We start from the raw sequence: 21497 nt of genomic DNA on the forward strand, positions 1-21497 counted from the left end.
ATACGACGGGTGGATTGGAGCCACGTGGGACGGAAAGTGATGGAACGCCGTCCGATCATATCAGGAATCGCTGCAGTTAGGCTAGGCGAGAGAGATGAACAGCCAACGCATTCATCTTCTACGAGGAGCTTGAGAATTTTCTTTTCCTTTCTTTCTCGTTCATGTGTGCAAACATTCTGAAACATTTTTATGTCTCGTAGAGGCTCTAAGCTTTGACATTTGACTGATTGCTATAACAAAGTCAAAAAATTTACAAATGCAGATAATGCAATTGCTTCAAAATAGTTTAACGGGGATATATTCACTCTCCGAGCAAATCCCAGGCTTTTTAAGATGAACTCAACTATTTCAACTACTTAGCAACAATATTTTTACCAATATTCATCGAGTTAGAAAACATAACATCAACTCACAGCAACTGTTGAGCACACCATAGTCAAATGCCATTAAACATGACAACAACGGATAGAAATATACAAACTTAGTTGTGAATCATACCAATCATGATTCTCGGTCTCAAGTCAAAATGAATACCACAACAGCTGTTAGATTAGATGGATGGGTTGCTACCTACCCTAAACCATCAAATGCGAAAATGTCCATCTCAACAGAATTAATTATGCACGTTCTTCCACTCTCACATGTATTGCTGATGAGATCCCATGTTTCTTACTCTCTTATATTAAATTGATTTCTACCATATTTTTCCTACTAAAATAACTTTGCGCTATATCAATACCAACTCCTAGTAGTTTATGATTGCTTTTAGTTTGACTTTCCAACCTGCTTTTGCTTCTTAGGGCCTGTTTGACAACAAGGTGTTAAAGTTTAACACCCGTCACATCGGATGTTTGGATGCTAGTTAGAAGTATTAAATATAGGCTAATTACAAAACTAATTGCACAAATGGAGTGTAATTCGCGAAACGAATCTATTAAACCTAATTAGTCCATGATTTGACAATGTGATGCTACAGTAACCATTTGCTAATGATGGATTAATTAGGCTTAATAAATTCGTCTCGCGAATTAGCACAGGGTTTTGCAATTAGTTTTATAATTAGCTCATGTTTAGTTCTCCTAATTAGCATCCGAACATCCGATGTGACACTGTTAAAGTTTAACACCTCATATCCAAACACCCCCTTAAAAAGCCAGTAGCCAAACTAAAGGGACATGTTGTAGATAAGGTGCTATCACAAAAGTAGCTTTTGTGTAGTTCGATTTTCACAGCACCACTGGGCTTGCTTTCAGCAGCTGTGAGGGCGTCACTTTCGTGGAAATTACCTGCACTGCCACTCCTTACGTGCGTACCGATTCGTTTTTCTTGTCATCTCCCCTCTTTCTTCTCGAGCGGCGGAGCACCGCGACTCAGCATCCACCCGCACGCCGCTAGGGTTCCTGGGGGCGCACGGGGTGAAATGCGGTGGCCGGCCGGCAACGCTGGTGACTTCCCTCTCCACCACCCTCTCCACCCCCCTCTCTCCTCTTCCCGCAAAGGCCATTGCTAGGGTTCCCCTTATTCTCCAGCAATGCACGGGGTAAAACGCGGCTGTCGACCGGCCACGCCGGCGGCGGCTCTCTCCGCCCCCCTCTCTCCTCCTCTCGTGAAGGCAGCAGCAGTTGGCATCAGTCGCACTCACGGTGGCCGGCGGATCTAGGTCCCTCCGATTCCTCTCTTTCTTTCCTAATGCCGGCGCCTGCTCTTTTTGGTCCTAACGCCGCCGCTGGCTCTACTGTAGGCCACGACCCCTTTGTTTGACTAGCACAAAGGAGCCTCTCCGATCTAGCACGTCCCTCATCTCCTCCAGGCTTTCCATGCAGGAACCGGCGGACGGCGCCCCTCATCTGCAAGAACAGGGCAGGTAAGGCGGAACCGCCCAAATTAACCTGGCTAAAGTACACTTAAGCCGCTTAACACGCGATCAGGTACTTTAAATAAATCAACTTGGTCGTCCGTCGGATTTCATCCGATAAACCACTTATCTCAGGATCGAGAAAGCAAGACTCGCACGAAGGTGAGTGGTTACAGAGATTACAACAGTCCATCTCAATTAAGCAAGCGCATTAAATTATTACAACCTCAAGTTCAAAATTCAAGCAAAGTTTGCAGAGTTCTCAAATAACAGAAATAACTGAGCGGAAACTAAACATCGTTGCGGGATATCATGACGAAGCCGATCATGACATCAATGATCCCGATCCTCGTTGTCCAAGGAGGGATCCCACTCAACCGTCCAACCAGGAGGAAGTTGGGAAGGCCAAGTGCCACTTGCAGCGAGCTCAGGGGCATCAACATCACCTGAAAAGATGTGCCACAACAAAGCTGAGTGACTACGCTCAATGAGACTTAACCGACCGGTGGTACTACTCCACCCACACCTAGACATGCAAGCTTTTTGGCTCTGGGGTTTTGTTTTTACCAAAGCCGACTAGTGTAGGTCCTTACTTTCAATATTTTAGCCACAAGTTCTATTGTTGTTTTACCATTCTAAGTTAGCAACTATACTAAACCAAGCATAGTTTCCAAGCAATTAATACAGGTAACAAAATTTGATCATCATCATCTTTCATTCTTACTCAGTGTAGCATAGCGATCAAGTAGTCCCAAACTGTGAGAGGCAGACAAATCGATTCAAATTTCTTAATCATGCATGGCGAACCTAATCCCATGATATCCGCGCACCGCGAAGGATCGCTTCATTTGTCAGTCGTCCCCATCGATTCCCAGACCCGTGTCGGGCCCACTTCCCTTGGTACAAGGCTCCATAGACCCGGCTTCTGCCGTTCTATGACCGCGCTTGTCACCACATGCGGCCACAAGGGAACTCCATTCCAAAGACATTGGAACGATCCGCTCACATTCCGATTCAATCAGGTACTAGGCTTCCCCATCCCATACTAGTATAAGATTAGTACTTTCAACACTTGATCATGAACACAATCACATCTCGACCTTAGTCCAGTTTCATGTAGACAGATGGGGCAATCCACCAACCACCAAAAACAGTTCACAGAGCCCTGCCCCGTCCATCGTCTTTATAGTTGTAACGAAAGGAAAGCAAACAACTCCTATAACTCGCGAGTGACAGGAAATCACTCGACTTTTACCGAGTCCTATTAAGCATTGCATCTACTCGACTCAATATACTAGTGCTCATATCAAAGGGTACTACGTTCATGCATCTACGGTTTCCATCAATTCCTAAAAATGTAAATGCACAATCAAAGCAACCAAATATATTGCAAGTACTTAAAGATAGGAAATCATGCCCCTTCACACGGGAAGTTAGGGAACTGGTCCTCAGCTTGCTCCGGTACGGGCTCGGCTCCGACTTGCTGTAGATCAGCTACGGCTCCTTCTTCTGGTGTCGGGTGAAGCTCGTATATTCCGTCAGCAAGGTTCAGCTCTACATGAAATGCAAATGCATCAAGTTCAATTTTCATGCTTTCTCATAGGATGCAAAACACGAATTAACACTGCAGTATAAATTACATCATGACCACATTCACCTAAACAAGGTTCTACAGCTTCTTTATCTGCATAAGGTAAGATATGTTGTGGTATAAAACATGGGATTGATTTGATGGTGATTGGGTACATATATACAACTTAACTTTATTAAACTTCAGAGTGGGAAGGTATCCTAGTCTGAATATTTTTTTTACCTCTTCCAAAAGTTAACTTTATCATTACTCAAGGTTTCTTTCTTCCATTTAGCTAGGTTAATCTTCCAAATTTTATTTCTATCTTCAAACAGTAAGCTATGAAGCCACAAATTTAACAAAAACTTAATTTTGTCATAGATAAGCTACTGCATAAATTTAAGGTCCATTGGAGGTGCATAAAAAGAATTAGAATTACTTTATTACCCTAAGGGAGCATATACTTAAACATTTTTAAATAAGAAACCACAACGAATTTGCATATGAAATTTTAACAATAGGTTCCAGAGGTGAAATAGAGCCTCTGGTGAATTTTTCATACTTTTTAGTGAAGGGCATTTTTTTCCATACATTTACCCTATTTATTATTCCCTAAAAAGGAAAATGGTTTTCTTCCTACTTCTGATCAGGTTCCATATTTTTCCTACAAACTACACTACACCACTGACTTATTCCAATTTGTTTCACATTTTTATCATCTCTGTTTTAATTATTGTGCAAAAAGATAAAAGCAACCTTAGATTTCGATGATAAAACTAAAATAGAGATTTAAACATCTGAGCTAGGCTCCACATCATTTTTATAAGATTCCATTCTCTAAAAAAACACTTGAGAGTTGGATTTACTATTTTAGCATTTTTTGCAATTTATTATGATTTAAATGGCTTAAACAAGGATTAAAACGTATAACATTAATCCTAGCAGAGACATCTTCCAAAAGTATTTTTATTAGAAGCTACACTTTATACTGAGTCTAGCAAAATTGGTTTGATATTTGTTTGAATTTTCTACGAGTTTTGGTGAATTTCTAAAGTTAAATACATTTTCTGCCAATTATAAAAGAAAAACCTCTGCAAACTTACGGTCTAGCTCCTAGGTCTATAGGTTAAACGCGTAGAGGTCCCTAACTTTTAGCGCTAAGGCCCCTGGAAGAAGGAAAAAAGGCACAAGTGTGTCCTTGGCGGTGCACCCGGCGGCGGTCCGACCCAATTCCGGCAATGCGCCAGCCAATCCAGGGCAAGAAGTTGCGGGGGAGGCATGGGAGCTCATCGGGAGTCAATTGGCGGTGGTTGGGGGTGCGGAGGAGGCTTGGTGGAAGCGGAACGGTGCAAGGGTGGGGAGCTTCGGGTGGCGGCGAAGTCCGATAGCGTGCCGGCGTCGTCAGCATTAAGAGACCCCAACAAGCGGCTTGGAAGCTTCGCGTGGACACGACGGAGCTAGCGGTGGGGGTGGCGAGGAGCGGGAGCTGCGGAAGGGGGAGCTCCATGGAGAGGTGGCTTGGCAGCGGGCGTGAAACAGAGCAAGGAAGCGCGGCGAGGTTGGGCGAGCGGGGGAAGGGGGCAAAAACGGCGTCGGACCTCAATTTATAGGACCGGGGCGGAGCGGCTAACGAGGCAAGGCCGGAACTAGCAGCTGGGGACCGGAGGGGAGCCGGGGCGCTGCTGTGGCCATCAATGGCGGCGGCACCATTGGCGGACAGGGGGGGTGACCGCGCGGGGTGAGGCAAGTGAGGTGATAGGCTCAAGCGAAACGAGCGTGCGCGTGAGGAACGGCTTTACCGGGGCGTCGGGTTGGCAAGGCGGGCGCTCGAGGTGTCGCGGTCGGGGCGGCGGTTGGTGGAGGTGACGGTGTCGGGAAGGCATCCGTGGGGGTGCGCGTGCTCAGGGCCGGGCGTGCCCTCAGGCGGAGCGGGGTGGCGCATGCATGACAGGGCGACCGTGTGCTCATTGGTCGCGGGGCGCACGAGACGTCTCCCTGCCGCGGCCGGAGACCGAGCGGAGGTGTTGCACCGGTGAGCGGCGTCCACATGGTGGGCGGCGAGCGGAGCGCGTGCTCGGGCGCACTCTGGCCGAGGGATCCGCGGGATCGCTTCGCCGAGTCGATCTTCAACCGCCAAGATCTCCCAATTCTTGAACTGTGCAATATTAACTTCCTTTACAAAAGTTGTAGTCCTCAGATCCAAGTTCAACTTTCGTAATTGAACCGACTTCAAATTCGCAGCAGATTTGAAGATACAAAGCTTCAAAGTTTGGAGGAACGTCGGATTTCCAGACTTAGGGAAAAACGGCGGTTTGGCCGATTTTTAGGTTTTCGGCTTACTTGAGCCCTAATTTTGAAAAGCTTATGATGCAAATTTGACCAGAGTCCAATCGAGAAAGTTGTTGTATCAACTTAGTTCTCAAACTCGTATAAAGGATTTTGCTGGTATTCTGTTCAAGTTTTGTGAGATAAGCTTAAGCCAAGATGCATGGTTGAACTGCTTCCAGACTTGGCCTAGATTGCTGATTGAGGTTGGGTTGACTGAACTAGCTGAATTTGACTGGGGTTTTGGAAGCCTTCTGCGTAGATTTAGACTTTACTCCTTTAGTCAAACTTGTTAAGGGCTTGAAGCTCTAAAACTTTTGTATAGGGCTCATCTTGAGTTTATTTTGAAAAATTCTAGATAAAGAGCTTCAAAGTTGGGGCTTTATCTATTTTTCTTAAACGGACACAGTTTTGTACTTCTGAGTTTTTGAAGGTTTTATTCTCAGATTCAAGCAAAACACCAAAAATAAAAGTTGTTAGGAAAGTTGATTTCTACAACTCTTAGTTGGAGAGATTTTTAAGTTCTTAAGCAAAAACCTGAGTTATGTTTTAAACAGTTGTTTAGCTTGTAAGGGCAAAAGCGTCTTTTTACTTGTCTTCACAACTACCAATTGTTCTTCTTTATGCTCTAATTAATTTATTTAAGATTAAATATATTTTAATTAGGCTAGGTTATTACAGTAGGTACCTCAAACTCCCCCCTCTTCCATCCTAATGATCTGCAGCATGTTAATTATTAAACAAAATTGGTATAAGATAAATTGGTGGATGCATGATTGTTACTAGTTGTGTGATAAATTGGTGGATGCATGATAAATTGGAGGATGCATGATTATTATTGTTGTTGTTATGATTGTGAATTGAATAAATTTTTTTTCTTTATACAAGAATGGCTGATAAGGCAGATTGGTGTGATGCTCATGTGAGGAATTTCATTGACATATGCAAAGGAGAGATAGAAGCTGGGAGTAGGCCCGTGAAAATTTTCACTAGGATTGGTTGGAAAAATCCGGTAGCTAAGTATGAAGAAAAAACTGGGCTGAAGCAAACAAAGAAACAATTGAATAAAGAGTTGGACAATATAAAAAGGAATATACATGGTTTATGGAGTTCAAGAATTCTACCATTGGCCGAAGTAAACTATTGACTGCTCCAAGGATTGGTGGGATGAACACCTAGCTGTAAGAACTGTGTATTGTCCTTTTTTTTCATTTATCATTTTGCATTCTTCTATATGGGTTGACTTGCTAACTTTATCCATTTAATTTCAGAGATGCAACAATGTATCAAATGCAACCATGTTAGGTTCAGAAAATAAGGACCGAAGCACCTTGATGATCTTCATATGTTGTTTGATAAAATACATGTTAGCGAAGCAAGTGCATCTTGTGCTAGAGATATTTCCTCTGATGACTCAAGTGATGAGGATGTGGGTGAGATACAAAGAACTCCAGATAATGATGATGTCAAGTTAGCTACTTTGAAAAAAAATCAAAACTAGGAAAAAAGAAACGCAAGGACTCCTCTACTGCTACCGATGAAAAAGATGAGAAAAGCCCATTCTTTCGAACACATGTTTGAAGATAGAAACTACAGCAGAGAAGATCTCCACAAAGTGTTGAAGCATCATCAGCACCTCCAACCAGCCAAGTCCCTAGCATTGCAGAGGTCATGAAGATAGTGAAAGATTGTGGGGTGCAAGAGAAAACAGCTCTAATGCATACATCTACCTTTCTAATTGTCAAGTCTAAATTTAGGGAGGTCTTTAGCATGCTGGAAACAAATAAAGGAAGGTTCAACTTGCTTGATGCAAAGGAGTTGATGAGGCGCGTGTAGAAGCTTTCAGTTATTTATTTCTAGTGTTGTGTTGCAAGAATCATTTATTTGCTTCTATTACTTTTGAACCATTTCAAATAATGTTGCTTGTACTCTAAAAGATTATTTACTTGAATTATTGCTTCTATGTTGAGAACCATTTATTTGCTTCCATGTTGAGAAACATTGTTGTCCACATTACTATAATTTAGTTGTGCCATTGTTGTCCATATTTTGATTCTGTCATTGTTGTCCAAATTTTGGTTGTGCCATTATTGTCCATGTTTTGATTCTGCACATATCATTGTTGTCATAATTATTAATCTATTAATATCTTGTGTAGATGGCTAACAACATGGAAGATTTGGCAAAAAATGGACAAAAGGGTCTACTGCTTCTTGCTGAACTTTTCCAGCAGGTTGCCATTATTGGTGAAATGGGTTACCAGTACACTGAGCGGTATTTGCACAAAGGATAACTGAACTTCAATGGGTTACGAGGTGCATGGGTCGTCCGAGATACTTCTATAAGATGTTTCAAATCAGCACTAATGTTTTAATGGCACTGCATGACTGGCTAATCTTGAACTACGGCTTAACATCAAGCAATATTCTTGTGGATCATTGGAGAACTCCAATCATTTTCACAAGTTAAAAATCGTTTTACCCGATCACTCCGAACAGTTCACACTAAATTTCATGAAGTACTGAATTGTTTGCGCAAGTTAGCAAAAGACAATATCAAGTCAAGATATCCTACTTTCTGTACTAAGCATGATAAGGTCAAGGAGGAACATTTCTAGCCTTATTTCAAAGGAGCTATTGGAGCTATCGACGGTTCACATGGTCCAATAGCAATGCCAGCAAAGGAAGTGGTCAACCACACATGTCGACATGGCTATACATCTCAGAATGCGCTAGCTGTTTGTGATTTTGACATGAGGTTTATCTTTGTGTTTGCTGGTTGCCCAGGTTCTGCACATGACACACGGGTCCCGAATCACGCGTTAGCAAATTTTCCTTCTTTTCCCGTACCTCCTAAAGGTATACATGTTTCGTTACTGGTTGTCAATATTTCTATTGTTATTTGCCTTTGTTGATTTGGTTTTATAGGTAAATATTACCTCGTGGACTCTGGTTATTCAAACCGAATAGGATATCTCGCCCCTTTTAAAGGAGAGTTTCAATTTTGTAATGGGCGTGCTCCTCAAGGAAGGATGAGGTGTCCAATTTCTTGCATTCATCTCTTCGAAATGTCATTGAGTGGGATTTTGGAGTCTTGAAGCAAAAGTGGTGTATTTCGAAGGGCATTCCAAGTTTTCCTACTCGTACTCGAAAGCATATAATTATAGCTTGTATGGCATTGTATAATTTTATTCGTGACAACAATTTGCAAGATAAGTTGTTCGATAGATGTGATGCTGATGAGGAGTACCTGCTACAACACAGTGCCACAGCACAAACATAAGGAGATGACACTCCAGATGGAGAGAATGAGGATACCATGAATACCATCTTAGTAGGATAGCCGATGCTTTGGTTAGTGCGAGAGGGAGATAGTTATGTTGAAGAACCATATGTCTTTTGTAATATTCTATCATTTTATTTATATGGACATATGTTAATGGTGAATGCGAAACTTGAAAAAAATTAAGTTTCTCTTTTTTAAATGGTAATTTGCATGCAAATTAGTGAAGAAAATAATGTTTTACAGTAAATTTAAATATCAGCAGTCTCACGGGTGCATTACATATATTTCTTACCAAATCTATAATTTCACCTATAATTTCATAATTATTAAAAAAATGACTTTCAGCTTTCTAGCAGCTCACAGCAGCTCACGGCTCAACTAAACGTAACCTATATCGACACAAGGCGCTGCTTACTTTTTTTTAAATATATTCGGTTACACTCGTGAGAAGAACATGTATTGCTGGGATACATGTACGCATAACGCATGCTATACCCAGGGAAAGACGCTCATGGAAGTGAAGGCAAACAGTGGCACGCCCGCGGAAGGCGAGCAGCTTGGGTGGCTCCACCCATAGATTGGTGTGCTGTGCGCTGGAGGGGAAAGCCATCAGCCACATCGCCCTCCCCTTAAAAAACCTCCCTCACCTGCGGGCGGAGCTTGCGAAGCTCGCCCACTCCCTCCCACCCTCGCAACCATCAACCGTCGCCCACGTTCCCACCGCCGCCGCCTCTATATCTCCTCCCTCCCCCCTCGCATGCCCCGCTCGCCGCCGCCACTTCCCCCTCCTCCTCCTCCGCCTCCCGCCCCCAAGTGACCCGCGGCTCCTCCCTCCACCGCCGCCGCATCTCTTCCTCGCGCAGCCGCCGCCGCCGCCGCGAGATCTCCGGCTGCCCGCGCCATGGTCGCCGCCTCCGGCCTCGCGCTGCCGCGGGCGGCCGCACCCTGCCCGGCGCGCACGCGCGCTGTCCCCCGGGCCGGCTTCCTCCGATTCGCGCCGCCGGTGGCGCTGCCACCGCAGCAGCTACGGTGCTGCGCGTCCACTGTCGACGATGGTGTGGTGTCCGCAGAGGCCTCCAAGCCCCGCCTCCCCAGGTGACTCCGGTCCCAAAGCCCATCTATGAACCTCATTCACGCAATGATTGGGCTGTCGTGACGCGATTGCTGAAGGTCTGGATGCGGTTTTTCTAGTCTGCTCTCGTGCAGACGGTGTGATTTTCGTGCTATTCGTATGCTGGGTGTGTTATCGCCGTTTTTTTTTTGCGGGAATGGTTTGATTGTTTCGAGATGCTTATTTTGGTTTTGGCAGTTTTCTGCGAAGGCTGGCTCCAACTGCTGCATAAGGTAGCTCCGGGACTTGCTTTTCTGTACTTATGAATTATATGTGCTTCTCATGATCGAAATCCAGTAGTTCCATGTAGTCAGGATGTCCCATGTAGTCAGGATGTCATAACTGCTCCGGATGCTCCATCCTTTGATGCTCCGATGGTGTCAGTAGCTTAGATGCCTCGAGTTGATAGTATTACCATGTCTCACCACTCACTGGAATAGGCCACCCTGATGTATAGAGTGAAGTCGACGGTAGGCCATGGTTTCCCTGATTATTGACTGGGATCTGCATGTAGTGTGGTTGTCCATTAGATGTGCTGGTGATTGTTGCCGTTTTTGTAGCTGCCACTGTATGGCAATATTTGTGTTGCCCCAACTGTATTGCTAGTATTAATTCATTTAACTGTGCCCCCCCTTTTTTTATCATGGAGCCTACAATATCCACCAGTGGGATGACCTCTATTAGATGAATAAAAATTGCAGAGTGGTTGGTATGGGCTCAAAGCTCGTTGGGTGCGGATCGGCCATCCCAACACTTAGCATTTCAAATGATAACCTGTCGAAAATAGTTGAAACATCAGATGAATGGATTGCAGCTCGGACTGGGATTCGGAACAGACGAGTTCTTTCAGGTAATTATGTTTCTGCCCTCTTTTTAATTATTTCGATTAAGCAAAGCAATCAAATTAGGGACAGTTGTGTTCCCAAGATTAAATATGCACAGCTTGTTTGTTGTTATTCATTTTTTGGTTGAGTGATAACTGAAACGTGTCTAATGTGTGCAAACAGTTTGCTATACCACTTTTGATTCTAGAAGTAGATGACATGAATCATAATGATTTTGTTCTGTCAAAACATTTAAGGAGTTTTTTTTCATAGGCTCTGTTTGAAAATTATGGAAAGACTATATGAACAAAAAAGAATGAGATGATGAAGTAAAAATATAATGATATCAAGACTTGTTATGTTGCCTGATTGTCTTCAAATCTACATAAATAAATGCAGTGTTTTGTGGTTTGTCTGCTGATCTGCAGAGTAACCAAATTGGCTTAAGTCAACACCTAGAAGAGTTCTTTTACCGTCCTTGGAGTGGTACCGTTGACTAAAACATGGTACTAAAAATTGGTACATTAGTTACCAAATTATGGTACCTCTTGGTACTTTTTCCAAGGACTGTGAATAACATCAACGCAGAAATTGATTTCCATCTACTTCTATTGGATAGATCTCAACAGAAAACTGCTATAGTCATTGTAAGTTTGTGTGGTATTACATAATTTACTAAATATGTGAGTAATAGCATTTAAAGCTGGTGTCTGTGCGTCAGCTGGAAATTTTATTTTTATTGTCACAGTTTTAGGTGCAATAGTTTCTTAGTTTTGCTTCATTACCTAATGTTTCTACTTTTCCAATGTTTACAGGAGATGAAACATTGCGAGGGCTCTCAATACAGGCGGCACAAAGGGCACTTGAGATGGCTCAAGTAAAAGCTGAAGATGTGGACCTTGTTCTCCTTTGTACATCTACTCCAGATGATCTGTTTGGAGGTGCCGCTCAGGTATTATGTGACACATTTAAGCATTAGTACATCTGTCACTGATATGATAGATATAACATTTTGAATTCTGTTTCCATACGCGAGAAGCTGTTTCCATACCCGAGAAGCCTCGCATGGCTCTTAGAATGGTGAAGCCTGCCTCTGTAAAAAAGTTCGAAAAAAAAACTTTGTGTAATCTTTCGAAATGAAAACCAACTATTCTGAAATGTTCTATGCTAATGTGAAGCTATGTGCATTATTAAACATGACTAATGGCCCTGTACTCCTCTTATCAATTTTCTGCTAGCATTATAAAAGCTACTGCTCATTTATAATTCAGTGGGCACCATCTTTTGCTTGAGACGTTCACCCGTAACACGTGCCTGGTTTGAAAGATCAGTCACTAATAAGGAATTTGTTATTGATATAACTGCTCCTATATTGTCTTGTTTTCTGTTCAGAGCAGGTTAAGCAACTACTCTGTTTTGGTGTTCAGTAATGAGTAATATCAACATGGTAACAAAATCATTTGTATAATGCAAGCAGGTGCTGACGGAAGTGGGGTGCACAAATGCATTTGGATTTGATATTACAGCTGCCTGCAGTGGATTCATTGTTGGCTTAATCACAGCTACGCGTTTTATCAAAGGTAATTCAGTATTAAATATTTATGTAGCTGGTGCAGATGCTCTCTCAAAAATCGTATATCATTTGGTTAACACATGGCACTGTTGTAGGCGGGGGTATTCGGAATGTCCTAGTAGTTGGTGCAGATGCTCTTTCAAAATTCGTAGATTGGACAGACAGAGGTACATGCATCCTTTTTGGCGATGCTGCCGGTGCTGTGTTGGTTCAGGTATAACCTATTTGCTGTGTAAATATTGATATTCTTCCCCTTTCCCAGTAATTAGTTAATGTTCCATGGCTAAATCTGATGAAACATAGATGGGTCTTTGTTCAGTAAAAGCATGAGGGACTATTAATTACGAATCTTTCTTCAAATTCTTTTGTCCAATTTCTCAGTTTAGAATTTTTCAGGCATGCAGTGCTGATGAAGATGGCTTGCTAGGTTTTTGTGTTCAAAGTGATGGCAATGGACAAAAGTGCGACTTCCTTCTGTAAATTTTGAGATACTGTTAGTCCATTCTAAATGTATGTTGGCTTACTTGGTTTCTCTTAATTTACTTAGGCACCTAAATGCTGCAACGTCAAATGATGAGTCAATCTTATCCAACACCAATGGTGTTCCTGGATTTCCACCAAAGAAGGCAACCTACTCATGCATTCAAATGAATGGAAAGGAAGTTTTCCGCTTTGCTGTGCGATGCGTGCCGCAGTCCATTGAGAAGGCTCTCGAAGAAGCTGGTTTGCCTGCCTCCAGTATCGATTGGTTGTTGTTACATCAAGTGAGTGTCCTTACTAAGAATATACTTGACCTGAAGTGTTGCTGTTCTAAATGATCTTCTGTGTTGCAGGCTAATCAGCGGATTATTGATGCTGCTGCCAGCCGTTTAGATATCCCATCTGACAAGATTATTTCAAATCTTGCTAATTACGGCAACACCAGTGCAGCATCCATCCCATTAGCATTGGATGAGGCTGTTCGCAGCGGCAAGGTGAAGACCGGTGATATTATTGCGGCTTCAGGTTTTGGAGCTGGACTTACCTGGGGTTCGGCCATTGTCAAATGGGGCTAATTATTCTCCGTGAAGTCAGTGAACCATGGCAACACATCAAAGATATTGCTTCAATGGCTCTGCATTGGCCTCGGGGGCCTATGTTTGTTTAGTGGTTCATTTCCCCCATTTCTCTGTGCAACCTTTTTCTTTTGCATCTGTCGGTCTTTCTTGCACATGAAAAATTAGTGGCATTTTGTCTTATTCATCAATTCCTTTGGTTCATTACACAGCTCAGTTGTCCATGTGGTTAGCAGAAAGCTTGTAATGTAGTTCGCATTAGTTTTGAGTTGTCGATGGAAATATTTGCATTTTGCATCGAGATGACAATGACGGCACTAAAGAGGAGAGTACACTGTAAATTTAATGGGCCTTTTTTGTCGGAAACTTTTACTGAGCTATGGTTGATCTTGTGGCCCCAAGCAATAAGCATGTACACGGAGAGATGGACATATAATGTAGGACGATGCTTGGTATATTTTATTTTGCTTTTGTTATGCTCCTTGCGGGAAAAAAAAAAGGGTGACGTTTTGGGTTGTTCGTTGTTAAACATTTTACATCAAGATTGGTGCACAAAAAATGGTATTGCGTGAATTTCTACCTGAGATTTTTAAACGTATTATAATACAGATTAGGAGAGCGAAAGTTTCGTTGAAGATCTGTAAAAAACCACGTGTTGAGTAATAATAAACTTGGTGATATCATAGCTCTTAGTTCCCCCCTCAACTCAAGGCATCAACAGAATCGACAAAAGCGATACTGCAATCACCAAAAGAGCAGTGGAGTCGAGTAAAATTTCGTAGCTAGCCCTGGTAATTGGGTTGTAACCCATGTTGTAACCACACCAATCTATTCTCATAAAAAAATAAATATAACCCACCCTAAACCAAACCTCCACTATCACACACCACACCACCCCAAACTTACCATTGCATAAGTTATACAAATTACTTGCCAAATATGGTTACAACCTAATAAGAACCCATTAGGTACCCAATAAAAACTCATTAGTTAACTTTTTTTTTTGAGTTTGTACGTGACTCTCAACATGGGGCCCACATGTAAGTCTAGCCATACTACTTTGCACAAAGTAGCGGACTGTCAAGCTAATTCATCTGCAACAAGTTTCGGTCAATTCATCCAAAATTTTAAGGTGTGAACACGAGGTTTTAGTTTTAGGGTCCGACTCTTGACGCGGGCCCCACATGTAAGTCCAGCCGTACTACTTTGCATATAGTAGCGGACTGTTAAACTAATTCATCTGTAACAAGTTTCGATCAATTTATCCAAAATTTTAAGGTGTGAACGCGAGGTTTTATTTTTAGGGTCCGACTCTTGATAGATGAGGCTTCAAGCTTTTGGGTTCTTAATGGGTCTCAACCCACGGGTTGAGAGTCTTTTAGATCCAAAAATAATACCACACACCCCAAACACCTTCCAAACTATTTATTTGTAAAACCCAAACCAAACCAAACCATCTAGCAGGCCAACTCATTATAAACCAATTCAAATGAACTTATTATATAAACCAAACCATTAAAACCAATAAACCCAACCCAATTAACAGGGCTATTCGTAGCAGATGGTGGCAAACTCGCAGGCACGCCGATATCAGTTTAAAGAACCTTTGGAGATCAGTTTATGACCAAAATTTAAATTCAATATATTTTTATCAACTGCTTAAAATGTGGCAGACAACAGACGCGAAAGCTGAAACCAGAAGGCATGAAAATGACAAATAAATAAACATAGCAAAAAAAAAAGTTCGATTTCCGGGATTTGAGAACCCGGGTCGCCTGGGTGAAAGCCAGGTATCCTAACCGGACTAGAAGTTTCAACGGACTTTGTATTCAACGAAAGTTTCAACGGACTTTGTAGATTCTATGGTCTAACTCTCGCTGATTGACAACACATTGACCATTCCAGTTTTGCACATGAGCGCACCACTTCGACATTTCTGCGCGTAGAAGCTAATTTGTTGCTGTGCTAGATGGCGTAGTGGGTGATGCGAACAATATCCTCGGGCCTGGCCGGCGGATGCGTCTTGTTCCTCACCCGCAGCTGCTGGTACTCCCTGTACAGGAACCTCCTGTACCGTGGCGCCTCGCCGATCTTGGCTGTGAACTCCGGCAGCGGCTCGACCAACTTGTCGCCGTGCAGGTTGAAGAAGAAGGCGAACGAGTGCCTGTGCACCGACTTCCTCACCACCCGGTGCGTCGCGCTCTTCAACTTGCCGTTGCTCAGCACCTGCATTAGAAGAGGCCCCTTTTATTACTTGTTTTACAAGATCCAGGGGTTCATCACCGCGCTGTCCTGTGGTACCTGTATGACATCGCCGATGTTGACGATGATGCTGCCGTCGACGGGCTCCGCCGGGACCCAGTGGCCGTCCTTGAGGACCTCGAGGCCCCCGACGCCGTCCTGGAAGATGAAGGTGATGCAGTTGCCGTCCTCGTGCTCGCTGAAGCCGATGTTCTCCTCCTCCGTCGCCGGGAAGTAGCGCTTTGACGTCATGTGGTCGAACCCGCGGTTGTTGTTGTAGTTGCTGAGGAAGCCCGGCGGAAGGCCCATGCACTCGTTCAGGATCTCCTGGATAAGCAACCCCAGTTCGGTGAGCTTGCCGTGGCACTCGTCCAGCGTCTCTCTGAAGATGTCAATACGTGATGTGTCAGAACTCAGGAGATTCTTCGTTTCTAAGGGGTGTTTGTTTTGTAGGGGTGTTTGGATATTAGGTGCTAAACTTTAGCAGTGTCACATCGGATGTTTGGATGTTAATTAGAAGGACTAAACATGAATTAATTATAAAACTAATTGCAGAACCCTGTGCTAATTCGCGAGACGAATTTATTAAGCTTTATTAATCCATCATTAGCAAATGGTTACTATAGCATCACATTGTCAAATTATGGACTAATTAGGCTTAATAGATTCATCTCGCGAATTAGACTCCATCTGTGCAATTAGTTTTGTAATTAGCCTATGTTTAATACTCCTAATTAGCATCCAAACATCCGATGTGACAGGTGCTAAATTTTAGTGGGGTGTATCCAAACACCCCCGTTACTCCTAAAATTTCTGTCACATCGAATGTTTAGATACTAATTAGGAGTATTAAACATAGACTAATTATAAAACCAATTGCACAGATGGAGACTAATTTGCGAGACGACTCTGTTAAGCCTAATTAGTCCATATGATTTGATAATGTGGTGCTACAGTAAGCATGTGCTAATGATGGATTAATTAGGCTTAATAGATTCGTCTCGTGAATTAGCTTCCAACTATGTAATCAGTTACCTCCTAATTAGCCTCCGAATATTCGATGTGACATGAATTTTAGTTTGAACTAAAGATCCAAACACCTCCTTAGAAAATATTAGTATATGTCTATCTGAATGATAGCGGTGTTCTAATAATTGCTCAATTTCTCAGGCAAAAAATACTCCCTCTAGAGTCATTTCAAGGATCTTCAGGAGCTACCAAAATTATAATTTGGGTTTAAAACAATGGTATCTCAAGTACCAAAATTTGGTACGATTGGTAGTACCTCTTTCAAGCACTGTAAAAAGGCTCTAACCTAAGCATTGGTCAAAATAAACAAACTTGAACCTAAATATTTCATAGAAGTAACCAATCGAGAGTTGATCAGTGGACTCAGTACTCTGATGTTCTTCAAGAAGAATACAAAAAAGTCCAAGTTCCCAAATCTGCACTCAACTGATCTGAATCCTTCGTTATTAGAAGAAGAAAAAACTGACCTGAATCCAGCTGGCTCAGTTGGGTACACATTGAACCCGAGTTTCGGATCAAAGACCACCAGGTACTCGTTCTTGTCGGTCGAGTGCGCCGGCTGCCGCCCATAACCGGCCGGGAGGGGCGCCTTGGACGCCGCGGCCGGCCGGACCCTGGCCTTCTCCTCGTCCGGCAGCGCGAAGAACGCGGCCGACTGCTCGAGCGCGCGCGCCAAGAGCTCGGCGGGCACGCCGTGGTTGACGACGCGGAAGAAGCCGTGAGTCCGGCACGCCTCTCGCACGGTATCGGTGCCGCGCGCGATGCCTCCCTCGTCCCAGGTGAGGAAAGGCGTCAGGTCCACCACGGGGAGGGCGCCGCTGGCCGCCATGTCGATGGCTGCGGGTGTTGCCTATTGCGTTGATGGTTGAATATAGTCAGTTGGTGGTGCCTCTAAAGAAGTTGTGATTGGGATCGAATACCTAGACGGATGCTAAAGCAGCTCCAAAAGTTTCTTCCAAAATCTTATCTCCAACGGCTCTCCAACCACCTCCATCATCCCATCCTTCCCCAATCGCCTGCCCCTCACGCACGCACCGCGAAGTCGCGTCGGAGGCCTGCAGATCGAGAAGGCCGAGGAGCGGAAGGCCAGGACGCAGATCGAGAAGGCGGTGGCCGTTCAGCAATTGGAGCGCGGGGGGCCAAGAAGCAGGTCACCAGCGCCCTTCCGTCTTGTTTGTTTCTCCTCAAGTCCTCATCTTGTGACGAGCAAAGCGAATCGAAGTTGATTTCAGCAGCTAATCCGGCCGTGCGATAGGGATTAGATCAAATCGAGCTCCCAGACGGACAGATTTGCTAAGGCTGTGAGCACGAACCCACTATCGATCGTTCATCAGGTGTTGATTTCCACCACCGCACCTCGAACTTAGATTAAGCCCACAGTTTGGCTTCGATCTCGAATAAGTGGAGAACAATGGGCCCAATTACAATGATGCGGTCCGTTTTAAAATATTGGTGACTAGTTATTAGTGATTTACTGTGGGTTGATATATCTTGGGAGAAAAAAATTTTAGAAGAGCCTCTGATACATAGTTTTGGGGAAGAACTTTTTAGGAAACTCCAAGAGCCCCCTGGAAAACCACCCGAAAATCAAATTTAGGGAGAAAAGAAAAATTTCATGCTCCAATAGCTCCCCCATCGTTGCCCAAAAAATACGGCAACCCAAATCCGACCTCCATTCTCCCGCATATTTGCACGAGCCCGGCGCTTCCCCCAATCGCCCCTCGCGCGCTCATCCTTTCCCGCGCGCCAGCAGTTTCCGCTAGCAGTGGCACGGTCGATTCCGTAAGGCGAGTGGCGGCGGTGAGTTGGGCGGAGGTGCCATCCACTTTTCCCCGACTCCAAATCAGCAGCAATCAGCTCACCTTGGTTCCCAAATCGGCGCAGCTCTCCTTCCAGCGGCAGCGGCGACCCACCTCCTCACCTCCTCTGCGCCCGCCCGCCGGAGGCCTACCTCCGCACCTCCGCTGCACCCAAGCGGCCCCCCTTGTTGCACCCTGGCAGCCACCTCCCTTCCTCCACAACATCCCTCTTCTCCGAGGCAGCACGCGCGGGAGAAGCGCACGTGCCCGCGCGGGAGTCCGCCAGCGCTGATTTTCCTGCTGCCCACGGACTTTCTCATGGTGAAAAGATAACGTGTTCCTCCTCTTGGGGTGATGGTCTGGCCGGACGTCCGTGGCCACGAGCAGCCGCACATGGGTTGCCCAGTGCTCCACGGCTGGGCATGGCATGGCACGTGGCCGCGATGGGATGGGATGGGATTCAATGGGTGGCGCTGGTGTAGTCCTCGTCCTCGTCTCGTCCCCTGCTGTCCTCTGCTTGGCTTCTTCCATAAAATGGCAGAAGATGCTCGGCTCTGCTTGTCTAGCATTAGCTTCGGTTAACCTACTTTATCTTCTCTCACAGGAAGCTGGAGCGTGAGGGATTTCATGGACAGTGGCATGCCAGCGAGACCTGGGCTTGAGACAGGCAGTAATTTTTAGCCTGCTATCGTGGTTTGATCATCGGATGGGTCATACTATTGCAAGCGATCGAAGGCCTTCAGAGTGTTCAGTGTTTGAGACTGAATTGACGTCGTACCAGCAAGTGATGATGCTTTTCCGAGGGCAGGGTAGTCCCAGCGCATGTAATACAGTTCAACAAATAAGCACAATCCAACCCCTGCACAAGCAGCCACAGTGTGAAAGCGCAAAAACGCTCCGGCGGGGGAAGGGGGGCAGTCTAGCTCAGAGGTCCACGCATGATGATGTGGCAAATGTTAAAATATTGGAAAATTTATTATTGGGGATCTGCTATGTTATGGTATGTTTTTGAGGAAAGAAATTTTTAGTAAAACCTCCAATATATAATTTTGGAGAAAAATTTGTTAGCAGACTCTGGGAGATGCTTGACCATGACTGATACGAGGCAAAGCGCAGTTCTTATTTTTTCCCAACCACTGAAAGTTTTATACAGAAGTTCAGAAAGCGCAGGGATTAGGTGACCAGATGATTAAGGAACATAGTGATCTTGTCACCATAGTGAAACGGGGCATTTTCTTTTTTCCCCTACTTGTAGAACAATTTTGTTATCCTTTGATGTCGACATCAGTAGAAAAAAAATTGAAAACAAAATGTTCCGGTTAAAAAGAAAGATTATTCCAAGGAGAAAAAAATATTATATTATATAGAAAAATTTGGCTCCCACCATGGGATGTCCGGATGTGCCACAAGACTGTACTAGCCTCTACAGGATTCCATGTGGTGGGTTTGGATCCATGCGAAGTAATTTGCTGATTTCAGGTTTGCACGATGAGGCGATGATGATGTAGCCGGAGAACAATTTCTCAAGGAAAGTACTTTCTTATATATGCGCGGCAAGATGACCATAGCCATGTTGCTGTCGTACATTATTTCTGCGTTCGAAACCCATTTCCTCAGGCTAGATGGCATAGTGGGTGATGTGGACGACATCCTCGGGCCTGGCCGGCGGATGCGTCTTGTTCCTCATCCGCAGCTGCTGGTACTCGCTGTACACGAACCCCCTGTATCGCGGCGCCTCGCCGATCTTGGCCGTGAACTCCGGCAGCGGCTCGATCCACTTGTCGCCGTGGATGTTGAAGAAGAACGCGAACGAGTGCCTGTGCACCGGCTTCCTCACCACCCGGTGCGTCGCGCTCTTCAACTTGTTGTTGCTCAGGACCTGTATGACGTCGGCTATGTTGACGATGATGCTGCCGTGGACGGGCTCCGCCGGGACCCAGTCGCCGTCCTTGAGGACCTCGAGGCCCCCGACGCCGTCCTGGATGACGAAGGTGATGCAGTTGCCGTCCTCGTGCGCGCTGATGCCGTTGCTCTCCTCCTCTGTCGCCGGGAAGTAGCGCAGCGCCGCCATGAAGTCGAAGCTGCGGTCGCCGTTGTAGTCCCTGAGGAACCCCGGCGGCAGGCCCATGCACTCGTTCAGGATGTCCTGGATGAGCAGCCCCAGCTCGGTGAGCTTGGCGTAACACTCCTCCAGCGCCTCACTAAATTCGTGAAGCATCCGGGAAAAATCCCTTTAGAAATTCTGATGACGATCAGTTTTATTTAGGCGTCCAGATTTGCATTTCGACTGACCTGAATCCGGCTGGCTCGGCGGGGTACTCGTTGAACCCAAGCTTGGGATCAAACAACAGCACGTACTCGTTCTTGTCGGCCGAGTGCGCCGGCTGCCGCGCGTAACCGGCCGGGAGGGGAGCCTCGGACCCCTCGGCCGGCCGGGCCTTGGCCTTCTCCTCGTCCGGCAGCGCGAAGAACGCGGCCGACAGCTCGAGCGCGCGCGCCATGAGCTCCGCCGACACGCCGTGGTTGACGGCGCGGAAGAAGCCGTGCGTCTGGCAAGCCTCGCGCACGGCCTCGGTGGCGCGGGCGACGCCGCCGCCGTCGGCTTCGGTGAAAAAAGGCGCCAGATCCACCACGGGGAGCGAGCCGCTGGCCGCCATGGTCTGTCGCCTCTGGTTGAACGATTGAGAGTTGAGACGCCACAACACGCGTTACGCGTACATGTGCCAACTGTTCACTGGCTTCGCTAGCAACAAGACAATGAGCCATAAAGCAGAAAAAAGGAGGCGACAACAAGACGTCGTTGGGTGCGTCATGGATCATTTGGAAGCGT

The 21497-nt window shown here is 45.2% G+C and overlaps 3 protein-coding genes across 4 annotated transcripts; 1 reads left to right on the plus strand and 2 right to left on the minus strand.

Annotated features, from left to right (window-relative positions):
* Positions 1 to 9658: 9658 nt before the first annotated feature.
* On the plus strand, positions 9659 to 13964 carry LOC117864281 (beta-ketoacyl-[acyl-carrier-protein] synthase III, chloroplastic). Of its 2 annotated transcripts, none has more exons than XM_034748327.2 (8): positions 9659 to 10130; positions 10848 to 10996; positions 11786 to 11922; positions 12448 to 12550; positions 12639 to 12757; positions 12940 to 13004; positions 13091 to 13307; positions 13377 to 13964. In XM_034748327.2, the coding sequence occupies exons 1-8, from the start codon at positions 9937 to 9939 to the stop codon at positions 13596 to 13598; spliced, it is 1206 nt and encodes a 401-aa protein (XP_034604218.1). In that variant the 5' UTR covers positions 9659 to 9936; the 3' UTR covers positions 13599 to 13964. The 2 variants fall into 2 exon arrangements, with proteins under 2 accessions (XP_034604218.1, XP_034604219.1); XM_034748328.2 differs by lacking the exon at positions 9659 to 10130 and adding an exon at positions 10146 to 10379.
* Positions 13965 to 15303: 1339 nt separating this feature from the next.
* On the minus strand, positions 15304 to 18216 carry LOC117864282 (flavonol synthase/flavanone 3-hydroxylase). The gene is made up of 4 exons (XM_034748329.2): positions 17789 to 18216; positions 17336 to 17718; positions 15900 to 16221; positions 15304 to 15824 (listed from the first exon to the last, which is right to left on the minus strand). The coding sequence occupies exons 2-4, from the start codon at positions 17695 to 17697 to the stop codon at positions 15564 to 15566; spliced, it is 945 nt and encodes a 314-aa protein (XP_034604220.1). The 5' UTR covers positions 17698 to 17718; positions 17789 to 18216; the 3' UTR covers positions 15304 to 15563.
* A 1783-nt stretch (positions 18217 to 19999) lies between these two features.
* LOC117863109 (gibberellin 20 oxidase 2) lies at positions 20000 to 21408 on the minus strand. The gene is made up of 2 exons (XM_034746703.2): positions 20960 to 21408; positions 20000 to 20868 (listed from the first exon to the last, which is right to left on the minus strand). Exons 1-2 carry the CDS (start codon positions 21322 to 21324, stop codon positions 20286 to 20288), a joined length of 948 nt encoding a protein of 315 aa, XP_034602594.1. The 5' UTR covers positions 21325 to 21408; the 3' UTR covers positions 20000 to 20285.
* Between the last annotated feature and the right edge of the window lie 89 nt (positions 21409 to 21497).

Source organism: Setaria viridis, chromosome 7, assembly GCF_005286985.2.
Source record: "Setaria viridis chromosome 7, Setaria_viridis_v4.0, whole genome shotgun sequence".
Classification (NCBI taxonomy): domain Eukaryota; kingdom Viridiplantae; phylum Streptophyta; class Magnoliopsida; order Poales; family Poaceae; genus Setaria; species Setaria viridis.

Excerpts from the sequence above, each read along its gene's own strand:
- LOC117863109 (XM_034746703.2), bottom strand. The coding sequence starts at position 21,324 with ATGGCGGCCAGCGGCTCGCTCCCCGTGGTGGATCTGGCGCCTTTTTTC. Across the intron at positions 20,869-20,959 it reads GCCGAGCCAGCCGGATTCAG|TGAGGCGCTGGAGGAGTGTT; the intron begins GTCAGTCGAAAT and ends TCACGAATTTAG.
- LOC117864282 (XM_034748329.2), bottom strand. The coding sequence starts at position 17,697 with ATGGCGGCCAGCGGCGCCCTCCCCGTGGTGGACCTGACGCCTTTCCTC. Across the intron at positions 16,222-17,335 it reads ACTGAGCCAGCTGGATTCAG|AGAGACGCTGGACGAGTGCC; the intron begins GTCAGTTTTTTC and ends TGACATCTTCAG. Across the intron at positions 15,825-15,899 it reads ACATCGGCGATGTCATACAG|GTGCTGAGCAACGGCAAGTT; the intron begins GTACCACAGGAC and ends CTTCTAATGCAG.
- LOC117864281 (XM_034748327.2), top strand. The coding sequence starts at position 9,937 with ATGGTCGCCGCCTCCGGCCTCGCGCTGCCGCGGGCGGCCGCACCCTGC. Across the intron at positions 12,758-12,939 it reads CCGGTGCTGTGTTGGTTCAG|GCATGCAGTGCTGATGAAGA; the intron begins GTATAACCTATT and ends AGAATTTTTCAG. Across the intron at positions 13,005-13,090 it reads AGTGATGGCAATGGACAAAA|GCACCTAAATGCTGCAACGT; the intron begins GTGCGACTTCCT and ends TAATTTACTTAG.